The 24,975-nt window shown below is 47.6% G+C and overlaps 1 protein-coding gene across 1 annotated transcript in view; it reads left to right on the top strand.

Moving 5' to 3' along the window:
- Positions 1-24,975, top strand: part of LOC133343259 (dysferlin-like) — a 173,064-nt gene that overhangs the window by 136,078 nt on the left and 12,011 nt on the right. The window contains 2 exon segments of the mRNA XM_061552707.1: positions 18,515-18,656; positions 20,320-20,419. Of these exon segments, the coding sequence (XP_061408691.1) occupies positions 18,515-18,656; positions 20,320-20,419 (242 nt within the window).

Genomic DNA, 24,975 nt, shown 5'->3' with positions numbered 1-24,975 from the left:
CCAGTGTTTGCGTCTTTGTGCTTTTAGGGATGCATGCGCATGTGTGTTTGTGCGCGTGCTGTTATGCGCACTTGCGTGTAGAAATTGTGATGTGCTGTTCAGTCACTGTGATTTGTTCCCAGTATCCCTGCTTTGATTGCTGGCTATGATTACAAGAACACAAAGTACTTGGCACTTTGTAACTCAACCCATCTCAGGCACTCCCATCGGCAGATCTCCCGTAGGTAGACTCAGCCTAAAACGATTACCTGGTATCGTTTGACAACACCGGCACAGAGGAGAAAGAGGCAGCTATCCAAATCATTCTCTTCACCCGCTGGGTTATATCGATGTAAAGTGTCTCTGAACTTTGCATTTTGATTTGTGTTAGTGTCACTATTTCGTCATTAATAATAGCAATTCACAACTCGTATTGACATTTGAATTAAAACAGATTCCAGATTGAAAATAATATACTTTCTTTAAATATGAACTTCACACAGAGCAAGATTTCAAGAAGTCTATGAAACATGAAGTTCATCTGATGAGTTGACAGGTACTCAAGAATCTGAATGTTTACAATAAAGCCATAGGGAGGCAGTCACCTCTGATGCTAATCACACTCCGTGGAAGTGGCGGTGCGTGTTAAAACCCCGGGCCAACACCACGGAAATGTCGCCACGTGGTCCCCACCCCACCACCACCCTTGATTAAGCCCCTGGCTCATGTGTGGTGGTCTCCACTCTACAATCAGTGAGTTCATAGCAGAAAGAGAGAAAAAAACACAGCGGAATACATTTGATTTTGTGCTAAATGCAGTGTTTTTAGTCTCTTCGGACTTTGGTAATTTATCAGATGGACATGGAGCGAACCACCCATCAGCACAGCCGGCAGAGTGGCTGCGCTAGGAGTAGGCCTATTGAAACGATAGCAGCAGTGGGGGTGTTGTGCAGGTCTCTGCCGTGGCTCTGGCCCAGCCTGAGAAGCCTCTCCAGTGTTGAGGGCTCTGTGGTGAAGGAGCAAGTGGTAGAAATTCACGATTCCCATGGCGAGTGTCCTCTCTGTAGAATAACCTCTGTTTATTTAATACAAACCAGTACTCGTTTTACTGATCTCAGCAGGGATGATAGGCCAATTTTTAACACTGGCCATTATTTGTAATCCACGTGTTTCCAATTGTGATCGACTTGCTCTGAACACATCGGCTGCCTGAATAATGGAAGATTTATTTGTAGGACAAGTGAACATTTCAGATGTGGGATGTGACACAGGAAAACAGTGTCATGGGGTCTTTAATGTGTATGTCTACTACTGGAGCAACGATGGGAAACGCATCAATGATTCCATGCAAACTGGACATATAATGAGCTCCTTGCTGTCAGCCACCTTGAGTATGAAGGGGACAGAGTTCCACAGTGGCAGATGTATCGTTGTAGAGGAACCTAGCTGTGTGAAGATATATATATGAGAACAAATCGCTGTCCCTCTTTAATGTTTGGCTGACGTGAACAGAGAAGCACTTTCCTGCTCTAACCTGGCGTCGAGTGCCAACAGTTTTGAATTGTCCCTTGCCAGCAAGAGAAACCAAATGTAAAAGCAGACGTTTTGCATTTAAATTTCAACATGTAAAGAAATGCCAATGATAATGACAGCCAATAGATTCAGTTCAACTTTGCGTGGAGAAAATGTGTACTCTGGCCAATACGGCAGTATGGAATTAATAGTTTGCATATATTCACAAAAATCACAAATGTGTTCAGAGTTATAGCACAAGGAAGTAGTTGCATAGGACATACAGTCGTTGACGATAAACATGGTGCAAAATCTGAATGTTGTTATAGGATAATGGGAAATATACCCGCTTGGAATATCTCAAAGACAACCCCAAATGATTCCCATGGACGTTTCACTCCCAAAAGTGTATACAGCACAGCTCGTTGGGCTTGCACCTTGCGATAGAAAAATAATCAGATTCTTAAGCACGGGACACTCGGCACGTGGATCAGAAACATGGACATTGACAAAGCCAACAGAACAAAAGGTGAAAAGTGAGAAACGTAAAGAGGAACGCCGCGTGGATTAGTAGAGACCATTCGTGCGTTACAGACGTCATCTTGACTGCCAAGACAAGTAGGTGGCCTCAAGCAGGGCATAAGGAGTGCCATCCAGCGCAGAGAGACCACTGTGGAGATGAAGCGATGATGACATTAGCTCACAGCGGATTGCTTAATCATAGCACTGAGTGAGGGTGGGGGGGGGGTCTCAACTGTGGATGATGATGATGGTGGTGGTGATGGGGAGCTGCGTGATTTGCACGTACGCATTAGGATACGCATATTCGGTGTGTCGGTTATTTGCATAATGCGCGCTCCCCACCGATGATCGCTGTGGCCGGGAATCAAACCTCGGCCACTGGGTTCGCAGTGCTGCTGTGTGCCTCTGCTCTTTTGAGCATCGTCGTGCACGTAACACATCTATGCTGTGCATGTCTCTTCTTGTACGTGCGGTATGTGCGTGCGTGTTGGATAAGTTGTGTGTGTTTGTATGTTTGCATGCGAGTGTGTTTGTGTGGGGCCCATTTATAATGAATTGCTTTTGAGTGGTAGCCTTGCCCGTGCCAGCGACACGTGTCAAAGTCCCAAGTATTCTTCACGAGGAGTACGAGTTATGTTTGTCCCAAAGCTGACTCCTAATGCAAACCACGTGGCCAATGCCTTAAACGCTCGTGCATACAACTGTACACGTGTTAGGGGCACGTGCACCGACAGATATATATGCTCGTCTGTGTGGACTTCAGACTGACGTGTGTTTGTCAGTCGGTGTGTTTGTGTGCGACTTCGTGTAGATTTGTTGATTTGTGTGTCACCCAGAGCAGTCGTGTGACCTCTAGCTTTCGGTGTACTTGTGTGTGTTAATGTCTTTATCACTTTACCCTCGATCTCATAGCTCGTCTCGTGAGTGACTTGAGCACCGCATTGTTGGCACTGCCGTATGTCCGGTTAATCTGAAAGGTGCGCAAAGAAGCTCGGAGAGATGCACGCTCGCAATTACACCGAGGCAGAGAACGAGAAACGTACGTGTCTATGTCGAACTCCATTGGCACCCTACGTAGCCAGCCGTGCCCATCGAAGGTGCGGAACACACCACATGTCACGGAGCGAACGCGAGCTCGAGACATCGGCGTGACATTTTAGACAAGCGATTGAGCTTGGGCAGGAGACATGGCGAGAGGAGACCATGGTGTGTGTTCACTACCACGGGGATGATGGAGTGAGTGCCAGCAGCCAGAGCTGGGAGCAAGCCCGGGAGGAGGACGTCTATCGGGGAGATGGGAGGCGCTTGTCTAGCGGAGAATAGATCATGGCTGCTGCTGCTGCTGCTATGCCCAGACCAATTGTGTTTCCATTATGTGTGCTTAGGAGGTTGTTAGATTGCAGAGTGTGTGGGGAGAAGCGGTGATCTTAAAGTTGGTAACACAGCATTACAATCCTCGTGGCAAATAGAAATTCCTATCCAAGCTTGGCCTGGACATCCTCTAAGTCAGTGGTTGTTAACCTGGCGTGCACCCTGCACCCCCAGGGGGTGCGAGATGCTTTTTCTGGGGGTGCGAGCTATGGCCAGATTTTTTAGAAGGTAAATCATCGAAAACACTACTTTGTTTCATCAAACCTATGCATGTATTACCATTATACACGTTTAACCTATACTGCAAGGGTGTAGTCTAGGTTAACGAACCATTGCTCTAAGTCAAGTTGGAAGAAAATGAGTTCATAATTTGATCAATATCTCGTGGTCAATACCTCCGTGGGAAGACAGAGGTGGCTCAGCCTGCTGATAACCACGACCCTGCCACGACCTTGTGTGTCATGCAGACCTCAATAGGTGCCGGCTAACAGCGCCTGCTGCCTGCATATTGATGCCGTTAAATGGGGGTCTTTGTCTCTGTGTAAGCGTTAGTTGCGTCGTTGTGTATATGTTTGTTTTTTACCTCTGTGTCGCGTTCCGTTGTGATGGACTGTGTTTGATTCATCCCAGCTGCTCTCCGCTGCGCAGTAAAACCCAAGACGTGCACACATGGCTGTAAAGTCAGATGCCCGATCGGTTGTGGTTGGGTCAAGTGTGGGGACTCCAACCTCTTCCAGCTTCTGTGACCAGTCGTGGGATCATTTTGCATTGTCTTATTACATTTTGTTGTTTGCTGGGAACTATATCTCCGTGTGTTTGGTGGGTTGGAGCATATTTGTGTGTTTGCGGTAATGTGTACTTATGCCCAGCGGCCGCATGGTGCTAACAGGCATGGCACGGGCTAGGCAAGAGAAGGAGTGCTGTGGTTGAGAAGGATGCGGAGCTGAGTGGACTTGCCCATGACTGGTACCAGCAGTGTCAAGATCGGCCTCTGTGGAGGAGGTTTGTGAGGGCTGCTCCTTGGCATTTGGAGGCAGTCGCCCTCCAGCAACAATGGAGGGCAGAAGAGTGACGCTCACAGCAACAAGCGGAGCGCCGGGCAGCTGAAACACAGAGAGTTGCCAAAGTGGGGAGCACAGTTGATGCATATGTCAGTCATCTCAGTCAGTCAAGCCATGGCACCTGGGTATGTTCCGTGACCTCCTGCCAGCGAGCCTTCGATACTTCACGTGGCATCAAAGTGCACGTAGCATGGCACAAGCAATGTGGTGATGTCACCGCTCCTTAGTGGTGCACTGGTTGTTGTTGTACCTATCAGAGAAACGAGGGATCGTGCTCTTTGTGTGTAGAGGTGGCACAGTGGTGAGCACTCACTGTCAAGCCCAGTCACACAAGTCATGATTGCGGTCTATTCTCTCTGCTGTAATCGTGTCCACAAGTCTCCATCTGTTGACATCTTCTGTGTCGCGCAAGAACGCACAGTTGATGTTTCATCTTCATTCTAGGCAGTTTCCACGTGGAGTGTTGTCATGTCATCTCACGCGAAGTTAACAATCTACGCGCAAACGCCCGTCAGCCTCATTATATTTTTTATTCCTTTTGAACGTTGACAGCCACTGAAATTCATCATCACGAATGTTCGGGGGATGTCTGTACTCACAGCTACAAAAAGGAGAGAGCCAATTGTGTCTGCTGTACAATTGTGGCAACGGCTTATTTCCATATTCCAAATAGGCGTTTTTTTTTTTTTAATGGCGTAACAATGTTTTTAACGTTCTATTTCCACCGGATGGCATGCTACGGTCATTTCCTACATACATTGATAATTTTCCTGTGGGAATTGAACTATTGACTGCCTACAGACTGCTGATTGTGGAGCCCTGATCGCTCGGCTCGCCATTTCGCTGCAACATCTCGTGCTCCGTGCGCACGTGCGTAGTAATTGTGCTCACGTGAGGGCATTCGTAGCCTCGCGTAATGCCATCTGCATGGGCTCCCAGACTTGTGATGGTCATGTGTGCGTGTCCAAGCACAGTGACTTTGGTGGTGTAGCGGTTAGCGCTACGCTGCGCTACCAACCCGGAGACCCGAGTTTAATTCCCGCTCACGGCCAACACCGGTGACGATTATCTGAACCTGTTGTGGGCCTCCCTTAGGTCGACTCGGCCTCAAATGAGTACCTGGTGTGATGTGTAAACATCGCCGCTAGGGAGACAAATGCGGCCGGGCGTGGTGCTGGCCACCCACCCCCTTGTGTCCCGTGCCGGCCTTTATCGGTGGTCGCTAACAGCACTTGCCCCAACAGTATGGTAAGGCTACACCGGGGTTCTTTATCTTGTCCTTGTGATTGTATTTGCGTTTTGGGTTTCCCACCACCGTGCGTGGTGGATGTTGTGGCTGAGTCCACGTAAGAGAGGACAAAGTAATCACGGAACAGTTGGAAGGAAATTTATAACGATTTATCCTCCCGCCAATTAAATCAATTGTCATCATTCGAGGTTGCGATTAAATTGAAGAATCCACTTTTTACCCTTGTTTTTGCCATGTTTTTGTACTTTTTCTCATGTTTACTGCCTCAATTTAACCTTATGGCGGTACCCCGGGATACCATAGTACCCCGGCTCTCGCACAATGTCCGTGATGCGGTCATGTTTAGTTTGTTGATGGTCGGCGATGCGGCAATCGACTCATCTCGACGAGCTGTACACGATGCACCAACTACGGTGCGTACGAGCGTTCAGGGTTTCGGCGCAATTGTCCTCGCTGCGTTTCGACATCGCGGAGAAGCACTGATTTCGGATTGATTGGTACCCCAGTCGCGGAGTGAAGTACACCCCTGGACAAAAATAGTGTCCCAGAAATAAAATATTTAATTGCCTCGGCCATTTAGTATTATTTGGTACCTGGGGGTACCGCCATGAGGAGCAATTGTAAAATTCAGTTCAGATCACTCCATTAGTCAAAATGTAATATATCATTTTTTTTATTTCCATAGAATATAACACCGCACAATTCGAGGCATGTATTGTGAGTTTAAGAATTGATTGTAAGTGCCAAATCGGTGCATCGCTAGATGCGTCATCGTTGGCACACTACCTCGGGAACGGTTTGATTCTTGGCTGGGAAATCCACAATTTAGACCTGGCGCAGGCCTCCTAAGGTTGATTTAACCTAAAATTAATTCCAAGCATGGTGTGTCAAACGTCAACACTCGGCAGAGCGTACTGCTGACACACACCACCCTCTGGCGTGCCTTTCCAGCCTTAATAGGTGCTCGCTAACAGCACGTGCCACAAACATATATACAGCTCAACAGAGGGTGACTCTCAGACTTTGTATTTGTGTAACAGAGCTTGTGCTGCGTGTATCTCCTTCAATACCCGTCAGGGTTTGAATGCATGTGATTGTATGTGTGTGTGTGTTGTTTTGTGTGTATGTGTGTGTGTCCCAGGGGCAGGCATTGCAGGTTTCTCAGGGTATTTGGTATCGGCCAATCTCATGTCAATTACCACATTCATTTTCAATGCAATAACTTTTGTTTCCGCCCCCCTCTCCCGTCTCTCCTCTTTTTATTTTATTCAGCCTTCACGTCAAACCTGGTTTGAGCACCGGGAGTTAATAGAGCAGAGCACCTGCACCCAGCCCCACTCCACCACTGCCATTCACCCTTCCCACAGAACTTCCCAGCTGTTGCTGCTGCTGCTGTTGCTGCTGCTGCTGTTGTTGCTGCTGCTGCTGTTGCTGCTGCTGTTGCTGCTGTTGCTGCTGCTGTTGCTGCTGCTGTTGCTGCTGCTGCTGTTGCTGCTGCTGCTGTTGCTGCTGCTGCTGTTGCTGCTGCTGCTGCTGTTGCTGCTGCTGTTGCTGCTGTTGCTGCTGCTGTTGCTGCTGCTGTTGCTGCTGCTGCTGTTGCTGCTGCTGCTGTTGCTGCTGCTGCTGTTGCTGCTGCTGCCCCACAAAGACGCTCGCAGTGAACCTCAGTGCAGAACAAAATCGTGAGCGTGAATGCCGACACAGAGCTGTACACGGTGTCAATATAACCATGCCAGTGGCCATTCTCATCCACGTGGACAAATTTGTCCGTCCGGGTATATTTGGTCACGCGACCAGTTGAATTGCATGCAACGCGCATTTCTTGTTTAAATCGAGGTAGAAGATTAAGTAGAAGGGTGAAGGCGCAGACCCTGCAATGTCTCGCTCACGCCGCTGCTGGCAGAAGCGCCTCCACTCGAGATAGCTCGTAGAGAACCCCCTCGAGGGTGTTTTGGCCTACTCTTCCACGCTAGCCAGACACTTTACCACTATATTTTCTTTTCTGATTACTTTTTTTGTTTATTGCGCTTCTGACATTATGTCATGAGATAAAGTGCCCGTTCGGAACGCTTGCAGAGCATTTATGTTTCTGCTTCTAGTTGTGGACTATTTAGTTCCAACTGACATCTCACTCTTGATTGTTCTCTCTTTATATTGTGCTCTAAGTTTTGATTATTTTGCTCTGGTAAGTCACCTCTGATGCTCTGCTACGGGACCTTTGTGCTTATCTGGGGCCCGTTGACTGTGCTCTCACACGATTGTCCGATGTGTCTGCACCTGCTGAATGTAAACTTTAAACTATTAAACTAAAACTAAATGTAGGAGAGGGTGCAGGAGTTCTGCTCAATTGTCCTGTCTTCTAAGGGATGTAAACAATCATATCTCATCGACACAGTCCTCTTCCCTGTCAGGTGTATGAGAAGTAGAGTTTTACAATTAAAATTATTTATCAATCACACTTCCTTTTTCCAGAGGTTGGATTACCAGGCGGTGCATGACATTGTGCCAGGTGTCGTCACGCACACCTGGAATGCAACAATTTGAAGGTAGAGTTGGTGGATTGCACTGATCGCTAGTAAGTGCGTATAGTATGTAGGGAGCGGTGGTGCAGCGGTTAGCGCTACGCTGCGCTACGAACCCGGCGACCCGAGTTCAATTCCCGCTCACGGCCAACAACAGTGACGATTATCTGAACCAGTACTGGGCCTCTCCTAGGTCGACTCAGGCTGAAATGAGTACCTAGTGTGCTGTGTAAACATCGCCACTGGGGAGACAAAAGCGACCAGGCGTTGTGCTGGCCACCCACTCCCTCGGTGTGCCGTGCCGGCCTTCATAGATGATCTCTCACGGCGGCATAGTTAAGTTTCCATTTCATGTAGGTTTCCTCCCACATGCAAAAGCATTCTTCTGAATAATAGCCCTAAAAAATGACATTTGAATGCTGTATCTGGCTTGGGTCATCATAATTAAAACTGAGCCGCGCTCTCTGGCTTTGAAGTGGTGGTATTGAGCATTTATTTTCAGGGTCAAAAAATCTCTCGTCCCAATTCTTGGCCCTGAGCTCATGGCATTTATACCGGTGACGATCTATCCCCAGGACGAGCAGCGTCGACCCCCCATCAGCGGTGGCCATTTCATTGGCCTTGTAGCGGCCACAGGGTGGGTGAGGCCTTCACGGCGATCTTGACTCGCGACTTTGTGACCTTGCACTGGCAAACCTCGCGGACCTTGCGAGTCGGGCATTCTGGCACATGGAACCACCTATCAAATTATACTCTATGCCAAACATAGGCCCAGACCATGATACAAAAAAAATTGGTGCTTATTTAAAAACAAATGTGACTCTTTTCTATTTAAGTTTAATGTTGTTCTATATCGAACATTTTTTGTGGTTTTAGTCGCAGTTCTACAGAAGAAAAAATATATATAAAAGATATCAATCAACCATCTTGGCTACAAATTACACAGTTAATGCTTGTTAGCAGGAACATTCTTAATATAAATAACCATCACAATGCAGCGTATCGATGTCCGTGTAACCAACGCTCGCCCACACCTGTGCGTCCTGTCCCAGCCTTCATGACGACACGCAACACCTGTTTGTAATAACCTGCAGAGCGTTCCCGTTCCCACTTAACGCAGGGGGGGGGGGGGGGGCACTCTGCATCGTGCATTTTTGCGCGCTCCCTGCCGGGTACAAAAAAAATCCTCCTGCCCCAAGGGGTCATTCTTTGGTAAGAGAGCTTTGTTAACCATTACGGTGGCTATGCTTATACGCCGCACTAATCAATGTTGCAGCCCGCGATCCACTGGAGCCTGATACGGCACACGTGGTGCATATGGAGCGGACACGCGGTGGGACCCGCCGAGTTCTCCGTCTCCTGTCCCCGCTGTGTGCTCCCTCCCACCCTTGACATCCTCACCCTCCCCTCCTGAGCACCAGCTCGCCAGCTCTCTCTCTCTCTCGCTCTCCACTCGGGTCCTGTCCTCATGACACTGGCCCCAGATAACCCGCCCGAAGCGAACCTTGCGCTCACTAAAGACGCTCTGTTTGCGTTTAAAGACGGCGCTGGAAAGTGGTTTGATGTTGGAGTTCCACCGAGTTGTATTTATTATCACGTTGGTTAAACGTGGGGTCCTTGCCAGTTGGGGTTCATTATCGTGTTCGTGGTGTCACAGTGGCTATGTTTAGCTCGAACTTTAAGGGGGTATCCGCATATCTGGTAGTTTACCCTCCGGCTGAGTGGCGTCGTGCTAAGAGTGTTCGACTCACAACCAGAAGGTTGCATTTTCAAAGGCAGGTCAGGATCGACTTGGAATATCATCCCTCCAGGCTCAAAGTCACTTGGCCCGCTTTGTGGTGCGTCGGCAGCGGTTGTGTTGTGAAGAGACTGGGCCCCGCCATGAACCCGTGGAACTTCCACCCGTGGCTCAGGGCCGGCAGCAGAGATGAGTGTCGCCGCATCGCCTATCTGACTGTGGAGACCCTTGACTCTGAGGTTATCGCGTAGTTTCACGTGGGTTCGCCTTCATCTCTGCGGCACGACGCGTTGCTCATCTCTGCTGCCCTCGTGCTCTGAAAAGGCGTCTTTCTTGTTGTCATTATTTGCAGCGTAGTTTCCTGTCTCATTTACCATTGCATTTAATTCATGTTATGAGCGACCTTTCCATCATGAACAGCCAAGCGAAACAAAATAATCCTTTCCTGATCAGTGTTCTTTGTTTAAATGTGTGCTGCATATTAATTCAAAACTATGGCTACACAATGTATAATAATACTTTTCTCCTGTGGATTACAAAAGTAAGAATATAATTCATCGGGAGGGGGTCGGGAACTTTCGGAGTCTGGATCCAATGCCAGAAGTTTATCCTCAATAGCCCGAATCACTGCTTGATGGCAATGGCAGTTTAATGTAATGCAGAGTGATCTAAAATTGAGTGAAAATATAAACATTTAATGGATGGAGGAGCGGTGGCACAATAGTTAACTGTGAACCTGACCACCTGAGTTCAAGTCCCAGCAATGGCTCTCAACAGTAATTACATCTGATCCACTGCTTCTCACTTGGCACCCAACCATCCCACGTTGAAAAGCAAAGCGAAGTCAATAATTCCCCACGGCAACCTTCGTTCAATCATGGACTGCGAAATTATTTTTTTAAATCAATATATAACTCTTTCATACATAAATGAACTTCGTGTATAGCATAACATAATGCACTTGTGGATAATCTATTTATATATTTCTCTCGCATGGCAGAGCAACTATGCAACCAATCATGAGAAATTATTTAAAATCCAAGATCATGATTGACTTTGTCATCATCGTCACCGTCATAATACAGCATTATTGTCCTTATTTGTGTTATTCATTAATCCATAACATGATACAGCACTCGGTTAGGCTGCAGTGGGTATTCCTCTATATATTGTCGGTCTACTCCCAGAGCGATATGGAATTTCCACTCCTGGCTCTAGCCACACAAATTAATATAAGGACCGCAACAGGCTCATTTCGATATTTTCATATTATAAAATTACTGGTAATATCTTATATTTTTATGCCACTCATCTGTTGATTAAATCTGTCATTATTTTCAGCATCTGAAAATCCATTTTTTTAAACTTCTGTATGAAACCAAACTTAATTGTAATCGGTCCCTTCCGTTATTTTCCCCTTCACAGTCAAACGTATGGGCAGCCTCAAGTGTATATCTAGTTCTCTCCAGGGAAAGTTCTTGTTCAATCTGGAGTCAATGAGATCAACAATCATTCTAAAGTTCTGTATCACAAATCCAATGAATGCTATCAGTGACTGCATCCACCCCCCCCCCCCCATATATGTAATGGGGTCAGGAATTAAGCACGCCTAATTAGCGTAACCGGTGGCAGGTGGGCCTGCTGTTGTGTGTTCCATGCCTGCGGCTTTGCTGGCGTGCAACTCGCTCGCTCTACTACGCTTGGGTTTCCTCCTGGCTTACCCCCACCCTCTCCTACCCCCCCCCCCCCATATTGAATGGTATCCTCCACTTGATTTTCAACATGCACGTTTTTTCGGAGCATTCCATGTTGTCGCGAGGGGTGAACTGGTACGCTGTGTAGACGAGAAGCTGTGTCGCAAAAGCAAGGACGCAACTGCGTCCTTGAAGATGTTTGGCCAGGAAATCCCAGTCGCAGTAAATCCTGGCTTATAATTGAAATATTCAACACGTTTATTTTCTGTTTATTTAATCATCGATTATATCTCAGTTGTGCTGTTGGAGTCAAGTCAAACAAACGTACTTTTTTATTTCAATAAGCATCATTTGATAGCAATTCAAGTCAGCAGAACAGCGCTACTCTACAGTACTTTCAGAGTCACTTTTATAGACCTTATCTACCCAACACTAAACAAGGCTTCTTTATCTTGATTTGAAGCTTTCGTGACTGCAGAAATCCATACTCTTTGGTTCTTTCGGTAAAGTCACGTAGGTAGAAATACAATAAATCAAATTACGACGTTTCGATCGGAACACAAGCAATCTTCATCAGGTGGGAGACTGCTTGTGTTGCGATCAAAACGTAGTGATTTGTTTTATTTTATTTCTACCTACGTGACTTTATCGAAAGAATCAAAGAGTAAGGCTTCTTTATACTTTGTAAATAATGGATTTCCACCTTTCAATTTCCGGATTTTTTTGTCGATTTTAGCCTATGAATATATATTCGTTGGTTCTTTCGGAAAAGTCACGTAGGTAGAATTTTTTTTTTTTATAAAAACATTATATGTTTTTTTTTTACCTACGTGACTTTACCGAAATAACCAAAGAATATGGATTCCTGTAGTCACGAAAGCTTCAAATTATGAATATATACTTTATATATATGTGTGTGTGTGTGAAGACACTGGAGAACAGCCTGAGACCACCGACTTGAGAGCTTTGATTAATTCCAAGTGCGTCCACAATTCGAACCCAGGATCTTAGCGGCTCTGGCTTAGTGCTCCGATATGGGTATTAACCTTCTACGGGACCAGGTCAACTTGCCTACACATGCTGACCAGTGATGGATGTTGTTCAACCCTATTCAGGAACAAGGCTGAACCCACCTTGTCCGGTTTGTGGTGGACACATTCGCTGATCAATTATTCGATTCGCGTATGATTTTCTATCATTGCAACAGACAGATAGTCAGGTTCCCAATTGAAGTGAGTTTTATTATCTTAGGCTGGTAAAACCACTGAGCACCCGTTTTTATTTTGTTTATGTTGAATTTGCGTTAAATTTTAATCAAGCCCAACTTTGTTCGATTATGTTAGCAGATATGTACACACACAGTATATTACTCGCTCATGTGTACAGCTAAATAGTGTAGTCTATTGCTTGTGCAAGATGAGTCCTTAAAGAATGTGATGGTACTGGAGAGTAGCCCGAGTTGACTTGTGGGATCTCCTCTTCTAGGAGTTTGGAACTTGCATTGTTCCCGAGATACTGAGAGCAAAATCAATACATATATTTAAAAAATATACGAATTCTAAATACGTAAGAAAGAACCCAAGATCATACGTAAGCATCGGTTTCTCCAGCCGGCGCCATCACCTACCCCACCACCTCCTCGTCCTTGTGCCCCTTGCATACCAGTCCCTGCACGCAGCTCATCTTCCTTTCCAAGGGGGATTTGTCTCGGGGAGCCTCGCTAATGGACAACATCACCACCACGTCTCATCTCCCAGATGTTACGGCATTCTCAACGGCGCCCACCCACCGGGCCCCCGTAAATTTTCACCGCGTTACTCGCTCGCAGCGTTTTTAAAGCAGTTCGTTCCGGTGTCTCTTCCTCTAACTCTTGGGGAAATTATGAACCCTTGAAAAAAATACGTAACTAATTGCGTACAGCATACGTATTCATCGTTTCTAACTGTGGCCGTGTTATTTAGGTTTATCTTCAATTTTCATCCCAGGACAGCCTCTGAAACTGTGAAACTCTGAAGTTTTCTGTTGTGGAATGACTGGCTGATTTCAGTTAAATGCACGTCTTTACGCCCCTTCTTGGCTTAGTTACGCTGCATCAGAGCGCTCCAACACGTCTGTATGGCACTGCCAGCGTGCATTACACCCCTGGTGTCTTGTATGTCGCGCAGTACCCACTTGGAGTACGGCATTCCTCATGGCTTTTCGGTGCCCTGGGTTTCTCTGCAGATGATGTATGCGCATTTCACCATCCTCGCACTCAAAAGTGTCAGATTACAAGCCTTGTGCCACCACGCCCAGCGTAAATAGTACTGTATGTGCAGTATACGTACGAACATACACCAGCTATTGCCCTGTGGGAGTTTGGTCCGGTGGGATTTCTCAATTCAACACGAGTGTGAGTTTAGCCGCACAGAAATCTGCAGTTGTGTCCAAGTGTAAAAATCTCTACATAACCAGTGAAATTATTAAAATGAACATTTTAACTGCGGAATATATGTAGCAGTTAAATTGCAAAAAAAAGTTAATTTTAACGCATTCAGTGAAATACAGAGGAAGTATTTTCCACTTGGATGGAACTGCAGATTTATACTGCGACCCCCTGCCCCTTTCATAAGTCCCCGCCTGCGCCAGAGCTGCAGGCTCTCGAAGTTCAATCGCACAGGCAAGTCCCACACTTTACAACGCGAAGGAGAAATGCCGACACGACGGCGCTGAGCCCCTTGCGTTCGGGTAGCGCGTCGGGTGGGAGGAAAGGGCGCGCCAGGAGGCGGCGTGGGCTCCTTGCCCTGGAATAACCACGTAATTAATTACAGCCGGGGGCAGCTGTGGGGCACACACAAAGACAAAGAGCCCCCGTATAGCCTCAACGGACTGTTGGGGCAAGTGCTGTTAGCGAGCAGCATCTATGAAGGCCGGCACGGGATACCGAGGGGTATGGTTGACCAGCACCACTCACTCAAGCGTGCACACACACGCACGCACATTCACTCTCTCTCTTCATGCACACGTACTTCTCTTTCGCGCGCACGTGCGCGTGCATTTGGTTTGTACACGTGGAATTGATGTTCTTACAAACACATACAAAGGTAAAGATCCCCCTTTTAGCCTCGATAGATTGTTGTGGCAAGAACTGTTTGTGAGCACCTATTAAGGACAGGACAGCCCGCAGAGGCATATGCGGGACATGCAAAGCCCGTACGCCCATTCCATGTGTTCTCTCCGATGCCAATGTTGACTCAGCGTACCAAGCAGTGTCATTTTTTTGCAGGCCAAGTAAACTTAGAGGAGTCTCAGATTAGGTTCACAATGTCTTTGGCTTAAACTAATATAACTTTCCAGGGTCTGCTTGCCTAAACAAACACTGCTTGATCAAATTGGTCTGGTAAGCCAATAGGCCGATGAACTCAAACATATTTGTATTTACACGTGAAGACGTAGAATGGAGTTCTGTTCACACGTGCTTTTACCCGCAGTGCTCCACAGAAATGGATAATGAGTTCGTGTAAATCACAGGGTTCGATTGACATCTTCAGAGGATCTCTGGCGGATCTTAAAAAATAAAAACATCGTCATGAAGTTGCTGATTTTCTCCTCCAACCAATCAAGGACCATGGGCTGGGAGGGATTGGCATTGGGACGTCAGCATGGCTTGCACAGTTGGGCAGCACATCATGAATTGTCATGGCCCACAACCCCAGCTCCAAATGATACTCATTCATTGACTCAATGTAATATGAATCCAAAGTGGTTGCTTAGTCTGTCTCTACGAGACACCAAAATAAAGACGACACATTCTGTAGTCTGGCGCTACCACTCATCTGCCTCATAACAAGTTGTGCCTCAATTAGCCCGAATTTATGCACCAATACCTAGATTATCCGGCTCGGGGCCGGTAGATTTCCGGAATCAGAATCGCAACTCAACTGCGGCCTGATTGCTCTGCCCTGTGAGCAGCCCTGTTGAAGTGATGCTTTCTGAAAGCCCCTGACCACGTGCCCTCGGATGGCAGGGTATCACAACATGCTCCTTCAGCCTCTGTTGACAGATTTGTTCAATGTGAAATGATGGGTTTACATCTGCCTGGCTGGTATCAGTTCAATGCAAATGCTTACACCCCTCCTGCGTCTGCATGGCTCTTCCAACGTGCATTGCACCCCTGCTGTCTTGATACAATCATGGTTTTATTTGATTTATTCGCGGACAGAGCCTCGGGACATATTTTTGCTGAATTCGATTGCCGGCCACGGCTGACATCAGTGGCGAGTGATCTCAGACCGAGTCCCTGGACCCCCACGTCACGTTACCAAGTTCGGTCAAACAACCCCCACGACCGCCACGGCGTGCGGGAGGCACCCTCACTTGGCAGTGAGTGGATCGACAGAGGGCTGGGAATCATCATTCTATTTGTTGAGCACTTAGCAGGCAGATATTGCGAGAGCACCCCACGGAGTTGCTCGCTCCCGTCGCTCCATCGAGGTGTCCGCCCCCCCCCCCCCCCCCCCCCCCGGGCTCCCAGCTCTTGTCGCGAGCGGCGGGAGTCGCGTGCGTGGGTTGCGGCCGCTGCTGCCCCCGCATCACCCCCGGGGGTTTAGTGGCGAACCCGAGACACCACCCGGCGGCTCCCGGGACGGCGTAAGGCGACCTCGAGTCGATTTGAAAAAAAATGTGAGAAGGTGACGCGGGTTTCCAAAAATGGCATTTACAATACGAGTCTGTTCAGCGAGCGCGGACTCCCAGGCACGTGCCGCGAGCTGTGGCCGGGGGTCTGTGTTTGAAAAGGTTCGTGGCGCGGCCTGACGTGTCATGTGTTCAGGGGGTTAAGTGGTGTGACACGAAGCTGCTTTGGCCTCCCGCTACATTGCCCGGTGCGATGATGGGCGCGTGGAGCGATGTCACCGTGGTGTTGGGGAGACCTTCATTCAGCTGTGTACTGACAAATGGCTGTAAATTATTATTATTGCCTGACAGAGTGGTGTTATGTAACCTATGTTGTCACGTTGTTGACACGCTTGTAATGTGAACTAATGTGACATTCGGCGGGGTGGCATAGCAATGCATGGAGTATTCGTGGCTTGAAAATAGCATCCGCTGCAGTGCTGTGAAGTGAGACGCGGTTTAGTCTGTCCGAGTTTGGCCAGGACAAACTATGACGCATGGGAACGTCACAGTGCGTTGCATTGCCTGGCACGAAGCAGCAAGTATTGTGCAGTGCTCACCAATGTCGTACTGTGATGGTGTGGTGTGGTATGGCCTTGTGGTGTGGTATGGTGTGACCTTGTGGTGTGGCGTGGACGCGATGCCGTGGAGGGTGGCACCGCGTGGCGTCGTGGACTCGGTTCTAACGTCCACGTGGTCTGGCTCGGTGCATTGTGGTGTGGCGCGGTGGTGGTGCCGTTGTGCCGTCAGCCGTAAAGGGGCCTCTTTGTTTGCCTGCCCAGGGTCGCCTTACCGTGCGGCACATCCCAACACGTGCGAGTGAGCGAGCCCTCTCAATCGGCCGTTGTCTGCACTAATTAGGGGGCGCGCGCGCGCGGCTTTAATTAGGGGGTGGAAATGAGTCATTACTGGCGAGAAACCCTATCGTTTTAATTTCTGGTAAATAGTGTTTGGCCAAATAGCTTCCAAGCGTTGAGCTCGCTGAGTAGAGCAAGTCTCTCGTCGCCGGGCACACGACTCGTCATCGTCGTCTTGACGAGCTTAGCCCCCGTCCCCCTGGCAACACCGTGGAGTTGCATCGTGATATTGCAAGTCCCGTTGCGTATTTAGGTGTCGTTTATAAATTAGTCCAATTCGTTTTAATTGCGTGCGTCGGTTTTGTTCATTGTTAGCCAGTTCATTTATCCAATTTCATGTGAAATGCAGGAACCAGCCAATGAGAATCGGTGGTATTGATAATACTGATTTGATGTTGCTGTTATTATTATTGTTGTTGAGAGTGGAGTGGCTGGAATTATATTTTATTTTTAGAACATACGTGTTGTGTTTTATTCATGACGTTATGCCCCTTGTGCTGTAGCGTCAAGATATGATGAAAAGAAATGTCCGTCCTGTGTCATATTAAAGAACGATCACAGATGAGCAATTTCACAACGATTGGGGTTTCTTCTAAATTCTCAATAACTGGAGCCACTCAGCTCCACTAGTTTATGTCGAGCAGATTAGTAGCACGTCACTTCTCATCTTGAATGCAATAATTTTATTGCACATTTTAACCAAAGAGTCTGGCTCGTCCAAAGTTTTAAAAAAATGTAGATTTCGGATGTTGAAGATGGGTGGGTAGTTGGATGCTTTAGAGTTGCTTGGAAAAGAATCTGCCAACAAGAGAACCTCTCTGTGTGTGCTTCAGTTCGGGTTGCCACCTGTTCTGGTTTTGCCAGGATTGTCCCGTTTTTAAGATAGCTTTCCTCGGAAGACTTGCAGATTTCCGAGATTACAATTTCTGGCATTTGTCAGTTGCGTACGATTGTACCACACAATGTCTGTATGTTGAACTTCTTTTGCACCGAACGTAGCCATCTATGCTAATCGGAAGTGCGTTTACAAGTCGTTCTCCCCTGGTATTGTAAGATACGTCTTCTTCGTCCAGTGCTGTGTGTGTGTGTGAGCGCAGGTGGCCGGCGACCCGAGTTCGATTCCCGCTCTCCGAAACGGTCCTGAGCCTCCCCTAGGTCGACTCATCCTCAAATGAGTACCTGGTGCGGTGTGTGGCAGACGTCGCCACCGGGGAGGAGACAAAGGGGGCGTGGTGCTGGCCACCCACCCGCCCGTCTTGTGTGTCACAGTACCGGCCTTCAGCACTTGCCCCGACAGTCTGTTAAAGGCTGTGTGTGTGTGTGGGGCGGGCGGGTCTTTGTCTTCGTCTGTGCCAGGTGGCTGGCAGGGCAGGAGGATTGCCGCCAGAAGACGGACGTGCACTACCGCTCGCTGGGCGGGGAGGGAAACTTCAACTGGCGCTTCACTTTCCCCTTCAGCTACCTGCCGGCCGAGCAGCTCTGTCTGCTCACCTCAAGGGTGCGCCAACCCCCCCCCTGGCCATTAATCAGCCTTGGCCAATCCACTGCTGGATGAGGGCCTGCCCAATTGCTCTTTTTTTAAGAACTTCATTGAAATGATTGCCTCGTGTGCTTCGTGACATTGCTCTGTGTGATCGTACAATCAATATGAGTCATGTTCGCGTTTTTACAGTTCGCTTGCCAAGTTACATGTGCAACGATCGTGTTGGATATGTTTGATTTGTAATTGGGAGTAGTTTGTAGTAAGGTTAAGATATGTACTTATTGTTGATAATATGGTACCAAGTAGCAATTGATCTACATCTGCTCTATTGAAGTTGTTTGAAATGATAAACATATTTAAAGCTTGTAATTGAAACAGACGTCTATCGAAAGGCCATTTAAATTGTTTTTTTAAGTTAAACTATTTCCAAGCAGCCAGGACGAAATGACAACGAACTGCTAATGCCCCGGACTGTGGCAAGTGTTGTTGACATCAAATGATGCAGCCTCATCCCAGTTCCGAGTTCGCTACCAGCAGTTTGATCGGAAGCGTCGTGCGTTGGTGTTCATTCAGTCAGGAAAAGTCTTGAGACCCTGGGGAGGAGCTCGATTGGCCAGACTTTGATCAACACGTCGGCACGTATAAATACATGTGGCAAGAATGTTGGCATAAATACGACGACGTTGACGAACCCCAAGTAGAGAAATGGATCAAGTAAATGTTGGTACCCAATTCACAAGTTGCTTCACTGCCAAGGCTGCACGTTTACGTTTTTTAAGTGTCGAACTGTGCATGTGTGAAAACTGATGTCAGGTTCATTGTGATGAAATAAATACAGGACTGCAGAGCTTGGGAAATTGTTGGCACTGGCTGACAAGCTGTCTCTGTGGCTCCTCAGCGTTGTGAGATGCAATTTGCATGGCCACCGCTGTATAAAAACTAGAAACTCACAAACATGCAACGTATATGCAATTGTCACTTTGGAGTAGGCACCAGAACTTGGTGGTGAACAGAAATCCCTAAAGTGAGGGGGTGAGGATAACTCTAAATAACAATGAGTGCTGAATTTTCAAATGCTGCAGGACCCAGCAGAAGGAAGGAAGCAACGGCAGGATGGGTTTAAATGATTATCATTGGCCATTAAGACATTTGAATGTTAACCTTGGACTTGTGGGATTTTGATTACCACCGATAAAGCCGTTCTTTATAGACACGAACTGCAAGGCACGTGGTATCGGGGCAGGCACGGTGGCGAGATGTTAACTACCTCGCCTGGCATACAGGAGCTCGTGTGTTCGATCCAGACCCTGACGACGCCTGTAGATTTGTAGTTTGCGTGTGTCTCTCTCACCCCATGGTCATGTGGATTTTTGTCAGGTTCCTTAAATTTCTTTCGTCTACATTTAGACTCAACGCGCATTTAGAGTATTTGGCTGCTATAAATGTCCAGGTGATAAGCCACTTCGTTGAGCTATCATTTGTGGCCAGGTCGCTTCTGAAAAAGAGCAGTTATAGCTCAATGGGCCTGACCTGGTAGAATAGAGATCGTTTATATCGAATAAGTTTCACTGGTATTCTTAGAAGCCTAGTATCCCAGTGAATTTATATAAGCAAACAAGCCTCTGTGAAGTGAGCATTGACTTGTGTGTGTGTGTATGGGCTTACCCCGTGCCAACAGGAACACTTCTGGAGTCTGGACAAGACGGAGAGAAAGGTTCCTCCACGGCTCATCATCCAGATCTGGGACAACGACAGGTTCTCCTACGACGACTACTTGGGTACTACGCACACACGGGGACAGAGCAGTCCAGTGCGCATGCGCGTCTGTGAGATGCGGTGCAGTGGGCAGCGGTAGTGTAGTGGTCAGCTCGCTTCGAAAAGAACGCGGCGAGTGCGATTCCCACTGACGGCTAAAATCTGTGATGAATGTCTCACCTGGTCCTGAGCCTTCCCTAAGTTGTCGCAGCCTTGAATGAGCACGTGGTGTGGTGTGCGGATGTAAACACTGGAGAGACAAAGGTAATTGTTTGCACAGTACAAACATATGGTGAGGTGTCATCTTCTTTGCCTGATATGCAGGAGGTCTCGTGGGTTAGATCCAACACCCTGGGATGCCTTTTGTCTATTTGGAATTCCCAAAGTTTTTTTTCTGTGGTGGTCACGTGGATTTTTCTCCCGCTTCTTCCGGTTTTCCCTCCACATTTAGCAACATGCATTTAGATTATTTGGCCGCGACTATGAATTCGCACGTGTGGTGGTAATATAAGCCACTTGAATGACCTATCATGTGTGGCCAGGTGGGTGTCATCTGGTAAAATAAAATTGTTAATTTAAATAACTTAAAATGGAACAAAACTGAAAGGTGTACAAAGAAGCTCTCGCTATCTCTGTGGCCTTTTTGCCAGTATCAATACGATGAAAAAATAATAATAGGCTTTAGCCCTTCTCGCAATAAAACAGGAGGTGTTAAGATGCTCAAACACCAAATAGATACACCTACTGCAAGCCATGAAGTCTGCATGAACCGCACACACTTGTGGCAAAACATGGAAACGTACATGGCCTGGTAATATGAACCTCATGGTGGGACCCCGAGGTCCCGAATAAACGGAAGTCAAAATCGTAGTGAATCAATGTATTTATGGCGACTCCGTCCCACCGCGCACATAAACGCCACGACCCGCCTGGCGCGGATCGTTCTGTTGTCGTGTCCAAGCGCAGCAGCGGCGGCGGACGAATGCGCACAAGAGCTGAACAAGCGAGTGCGCTCCGTGCTCGGGTACGAGCAGGATCATAAGTCTCATCCAAAGCTGCTCAAACTGCCTACACCACTTAAGTCCTTTAGTTTGTCATAACAGGATGTATAATACAGTGAAACTGCTCTCTTATCTTAATTATTAGTTGTGACCTACCAATGTCTGCAGCCAGGATAAATCGATGACAGTCCTATTACCTGCAGATATTTAACAGATGAGATGCGTTGCACCGTTAATTCCTCCTGTTTGATAATACTTCTCTTGTCCGTATGCATCTGTGCAGATTGGTGTTTTTACGGTTAAGCCATAGTCCCCACGTACCGCTCGTATCAATGCGGATAAGAGGAGCGGCGACCCACTACTCTGTAGAGTAACATTGGTATTAACGCTTGTTACACTATGAACAGCGCATTGAAAACGCGTACTATTCATGTACTGTTTACAAAATGTGTTCACAAATCCACACTGAGAAACACGATAATTGACAGAGGGGTGTAAATTATTTTTTCGATAGTGTATTTAAATAGAGGTACAGCAGGTTAGTAGTTTTCAGTTTTAAAGGCATAGTTTAACAAGACAACACTTGCCACCATCCTTCAACCCCATTGGTGAAAGAGAGCAACGTTTTTGTTGCCGTAATATAATGTTTATGCGAGAGCCGGGGGCTTATGGGACTTCGGGATGCCGCCATCAGGTTCATGTATGCACCAGCGTTAGACCAGAGAACGTCAAGAGGCGAGCAGATTCTTGGCACCGAATGCTGCCTTTGCCTTGTACCAAATGGCAGCTCCCTCTAGTGGAGAACATTCTCCCAGCGTTGACTCGAGCAAGGTATTGCAGGGCTTGCACCTTTACCACCGTTACCGACATAGAATGTGCAGACGTTAAGCGACCCGTGCGCGCGCTGTGAAGGTGCGCACGGGGTATTGGCGATTGTGCTGGAGCCATGATTCCCCACAACTCCAACAGCACTGTTGGGATATGATTTCTGATGAAACTCAAATAAAATTAAAAAGAAAAAAACGTTCAGCTTGAACCCGCTCGAAGTTGCACGCGTCCCTACGCGAGAGAGATTCTGCAGACACGGGTGGGATTTCCCCCCACCCGTTTATTGTCTGTCAGAAACAACTTTCAGCTCGAAAACGTAATGATGCGCAGGGCCAGCGGATGGGCGGCCTCCTCTTTCTGGCACCGACGCTTTGGCGTCTCCGCCGCCAAGACGTCTTGCCGAGTGAGGGATCGTGAAGTGCCGTACGCTGTGTACGGCACAGGGAATCTCACAGGCGTGCAGTGAGTGCCCAAGCGTGGCAGCCGACGTGCACGTGCAAGCTGGAGATGGAGAGATTAAGTGAGCTCGTGTGGAGGAGCCAGAATAAATGATCACGTTGCGTGAGATATGGCGATGGCTTGTGGAGGCCTTCATCCAGCAGTGGATAGATTGTGGCTGATGATGGTGGCACGGCAAGGAATGATGGTGATGAAACGCTTCTTGTTACGGAGCCGGTAGAGTTTTGCACGAAACATCTGATTGTGCGGCAACGTGGTTCCTGTGGAAGTCGGAACAAAACTCGTTATAACTGGTCCCTGGGGTTTGTTCTTTCAGTTCGGTTTTCTTGATGAAACACTGACTCATGTATTGTAATTATTTATCATGTACAAATATATTAAAACAAAGGACAACAGTGCATTTAGAGAACGTCATGTTTACGAGGACAAATTAATTTTGATATAAAACCATCCCGAGGCCATACTCCCCTCGACTCTTTACTGTCCCTCCTCGCCTCCACCTCGCCGCTGAATCTTCCATTCTCACAAGCACGAGGATGTCCACATTGATAAGTTGTCAGACGCGCTGACACCACGTCCCCAAGAACGGAGAGTGCACTTTAATATAACTTGCCAATCACGGCGGTTTGCACACGCTGTAAAGCCCACGAACTTCACATCCAATGAACATCCTTGCTGCCCTTCACAGAGACGCCTTCGCCTTGAACTGCTCTTTAAAGAGCGTGAATCGCCCTGATGCTCTTTAATAACGGCGCGACTTCTTCAAGTCCGGCTGCCGCTTTCTTGAAGAAGTGCTTACCCACCTTGCCCGCGTGCGAGCCCTCAACACATCCGGAATGTCCAAGGAGAGCCATCTATTTAGTTTGAATTCACCGCAGCCGGGAGATGTGGTTCCGTGGTGCCGTGGTCATCGTGAGTGTGAATCGTCTCATTCGTCGTTTGGAATGAGATCACACTGACGAACCTTTGCTTTAATGGAGAAACACGCTTCCTTACCTGATGCTGCAGACCGTCTTATGCACTTTACAAAAGGTATCTTAGCTGATACATTAAAATATATATTTGAAGTTAAGTACAATGTCCTCAGACAATGTTTTGTTCCAAGTATTTTGGCCTTAGCTATTCGGCCTACTGCTGTTAAATCACCGCTTGTAATATCGTTTACTTTTGGTCAGCAATGCTGCCTTTGTCATCGATCAAATGGCAGCTCGTAACTTATCGTTGCAACTGATGAAAAATGCAAAGTACCATCACTCAAAAAGAACACTGCTACGACTGAAAAATATCTACAAAGCAATTCGGAGGGAACGACGTGACGTGAAGCAACACATGATCCTGGCCATCAGTCCCGAGCACACAGCACATGTGATGTGTGCTCGTGAAAAACAGATGATATTGAGCAAAATGTATTGCGCATATTAAGAGAAACCCGCCCTGATGCACATGCGCCTACATCTGCGGGGCTCTAAAGTGTTTTATTTTCCAAGATGTCAATTTTGGAATGCCGTTGATTCTGGTGTTTCAAAAGGTTCACTTGATATTGATAACATAAATACTCTGTGACAATTTGGTTTGAATCACGAGCCACCAAACTCCACGTAATTCAAACTAAATTTGGTTTTTATGATTCTCCAGATTCGATGGAAAAATGAAAGACTCGGGAGAGCCAAATTCACGCAACTTCTCTCAAGAAATCCGCGGGTAGCTAAATAAACATCCCAAACTGGGCAGCACGCGTGTTTTTCTTTTTTTTTACTACCACACCAGACCGTTCCGGCTGCCCCAAAGGTGCCACAACTTTTGAACCAAAGTTGCCCTCCGTAGCCCCACGGGGTGACGGCACAGCGCGATGGAAGCGTGCGCCAGGTTGGAGGCGAGCGTGCGCGGGTCACGGAAGAATGCGCGCTAACGCGATGTGCTCGCGCGGCTCCCCCGCCAAAGCGCACCTCTCCCAGATTTTTTTTTTCCGTTTTGTGACGGCTCCTGCAGGGTGACCCCGCGCTGACACCGAGAAGGCGTTGCGAGCTCAACGCCTGGGCAAGCGCGTGTGCGCGTGTGTGCGTGTGTGCGTGTGCGCGTGTGCGCGCGTGTGCGCGTGCGTGCGTGCGTGCGAGAGACCAGATTTTATAGTTTTGGGCAGTAATTCCTTCCATGTGGTGCAGCGGGTTCGTGTGTGTGTGCGTACGGCTGCGTAATTCTGTGTGTGTGTATGCCTGTGTGTCTGCATGCCCTGTGCACAACCTCGAAATTTCACATGTTTAGCAATAACCTCTGTAACACGAGATCTTCTC

This window comes from Lethenteron reissneri, chromosome 17, assembly GCF_015708825.2.
Source record: "Lethenteron reissneri isolate LAM-NWPU_2019-01 chromosome 17, ASM1570882v1, whole genome shotgun sequence".
Taxonomy (NCBI): Eukaryota; Metazoa; Chordata; class Hyperoartia; order Petromyzontiformes; family Petromyzontidae; genus Lethenteron; species Lethenteron reissneri.
Note: the sequence above shows the minus strand (reverse complement) of the source record. Positions and strands in the feature narration are given on the sequence as shown.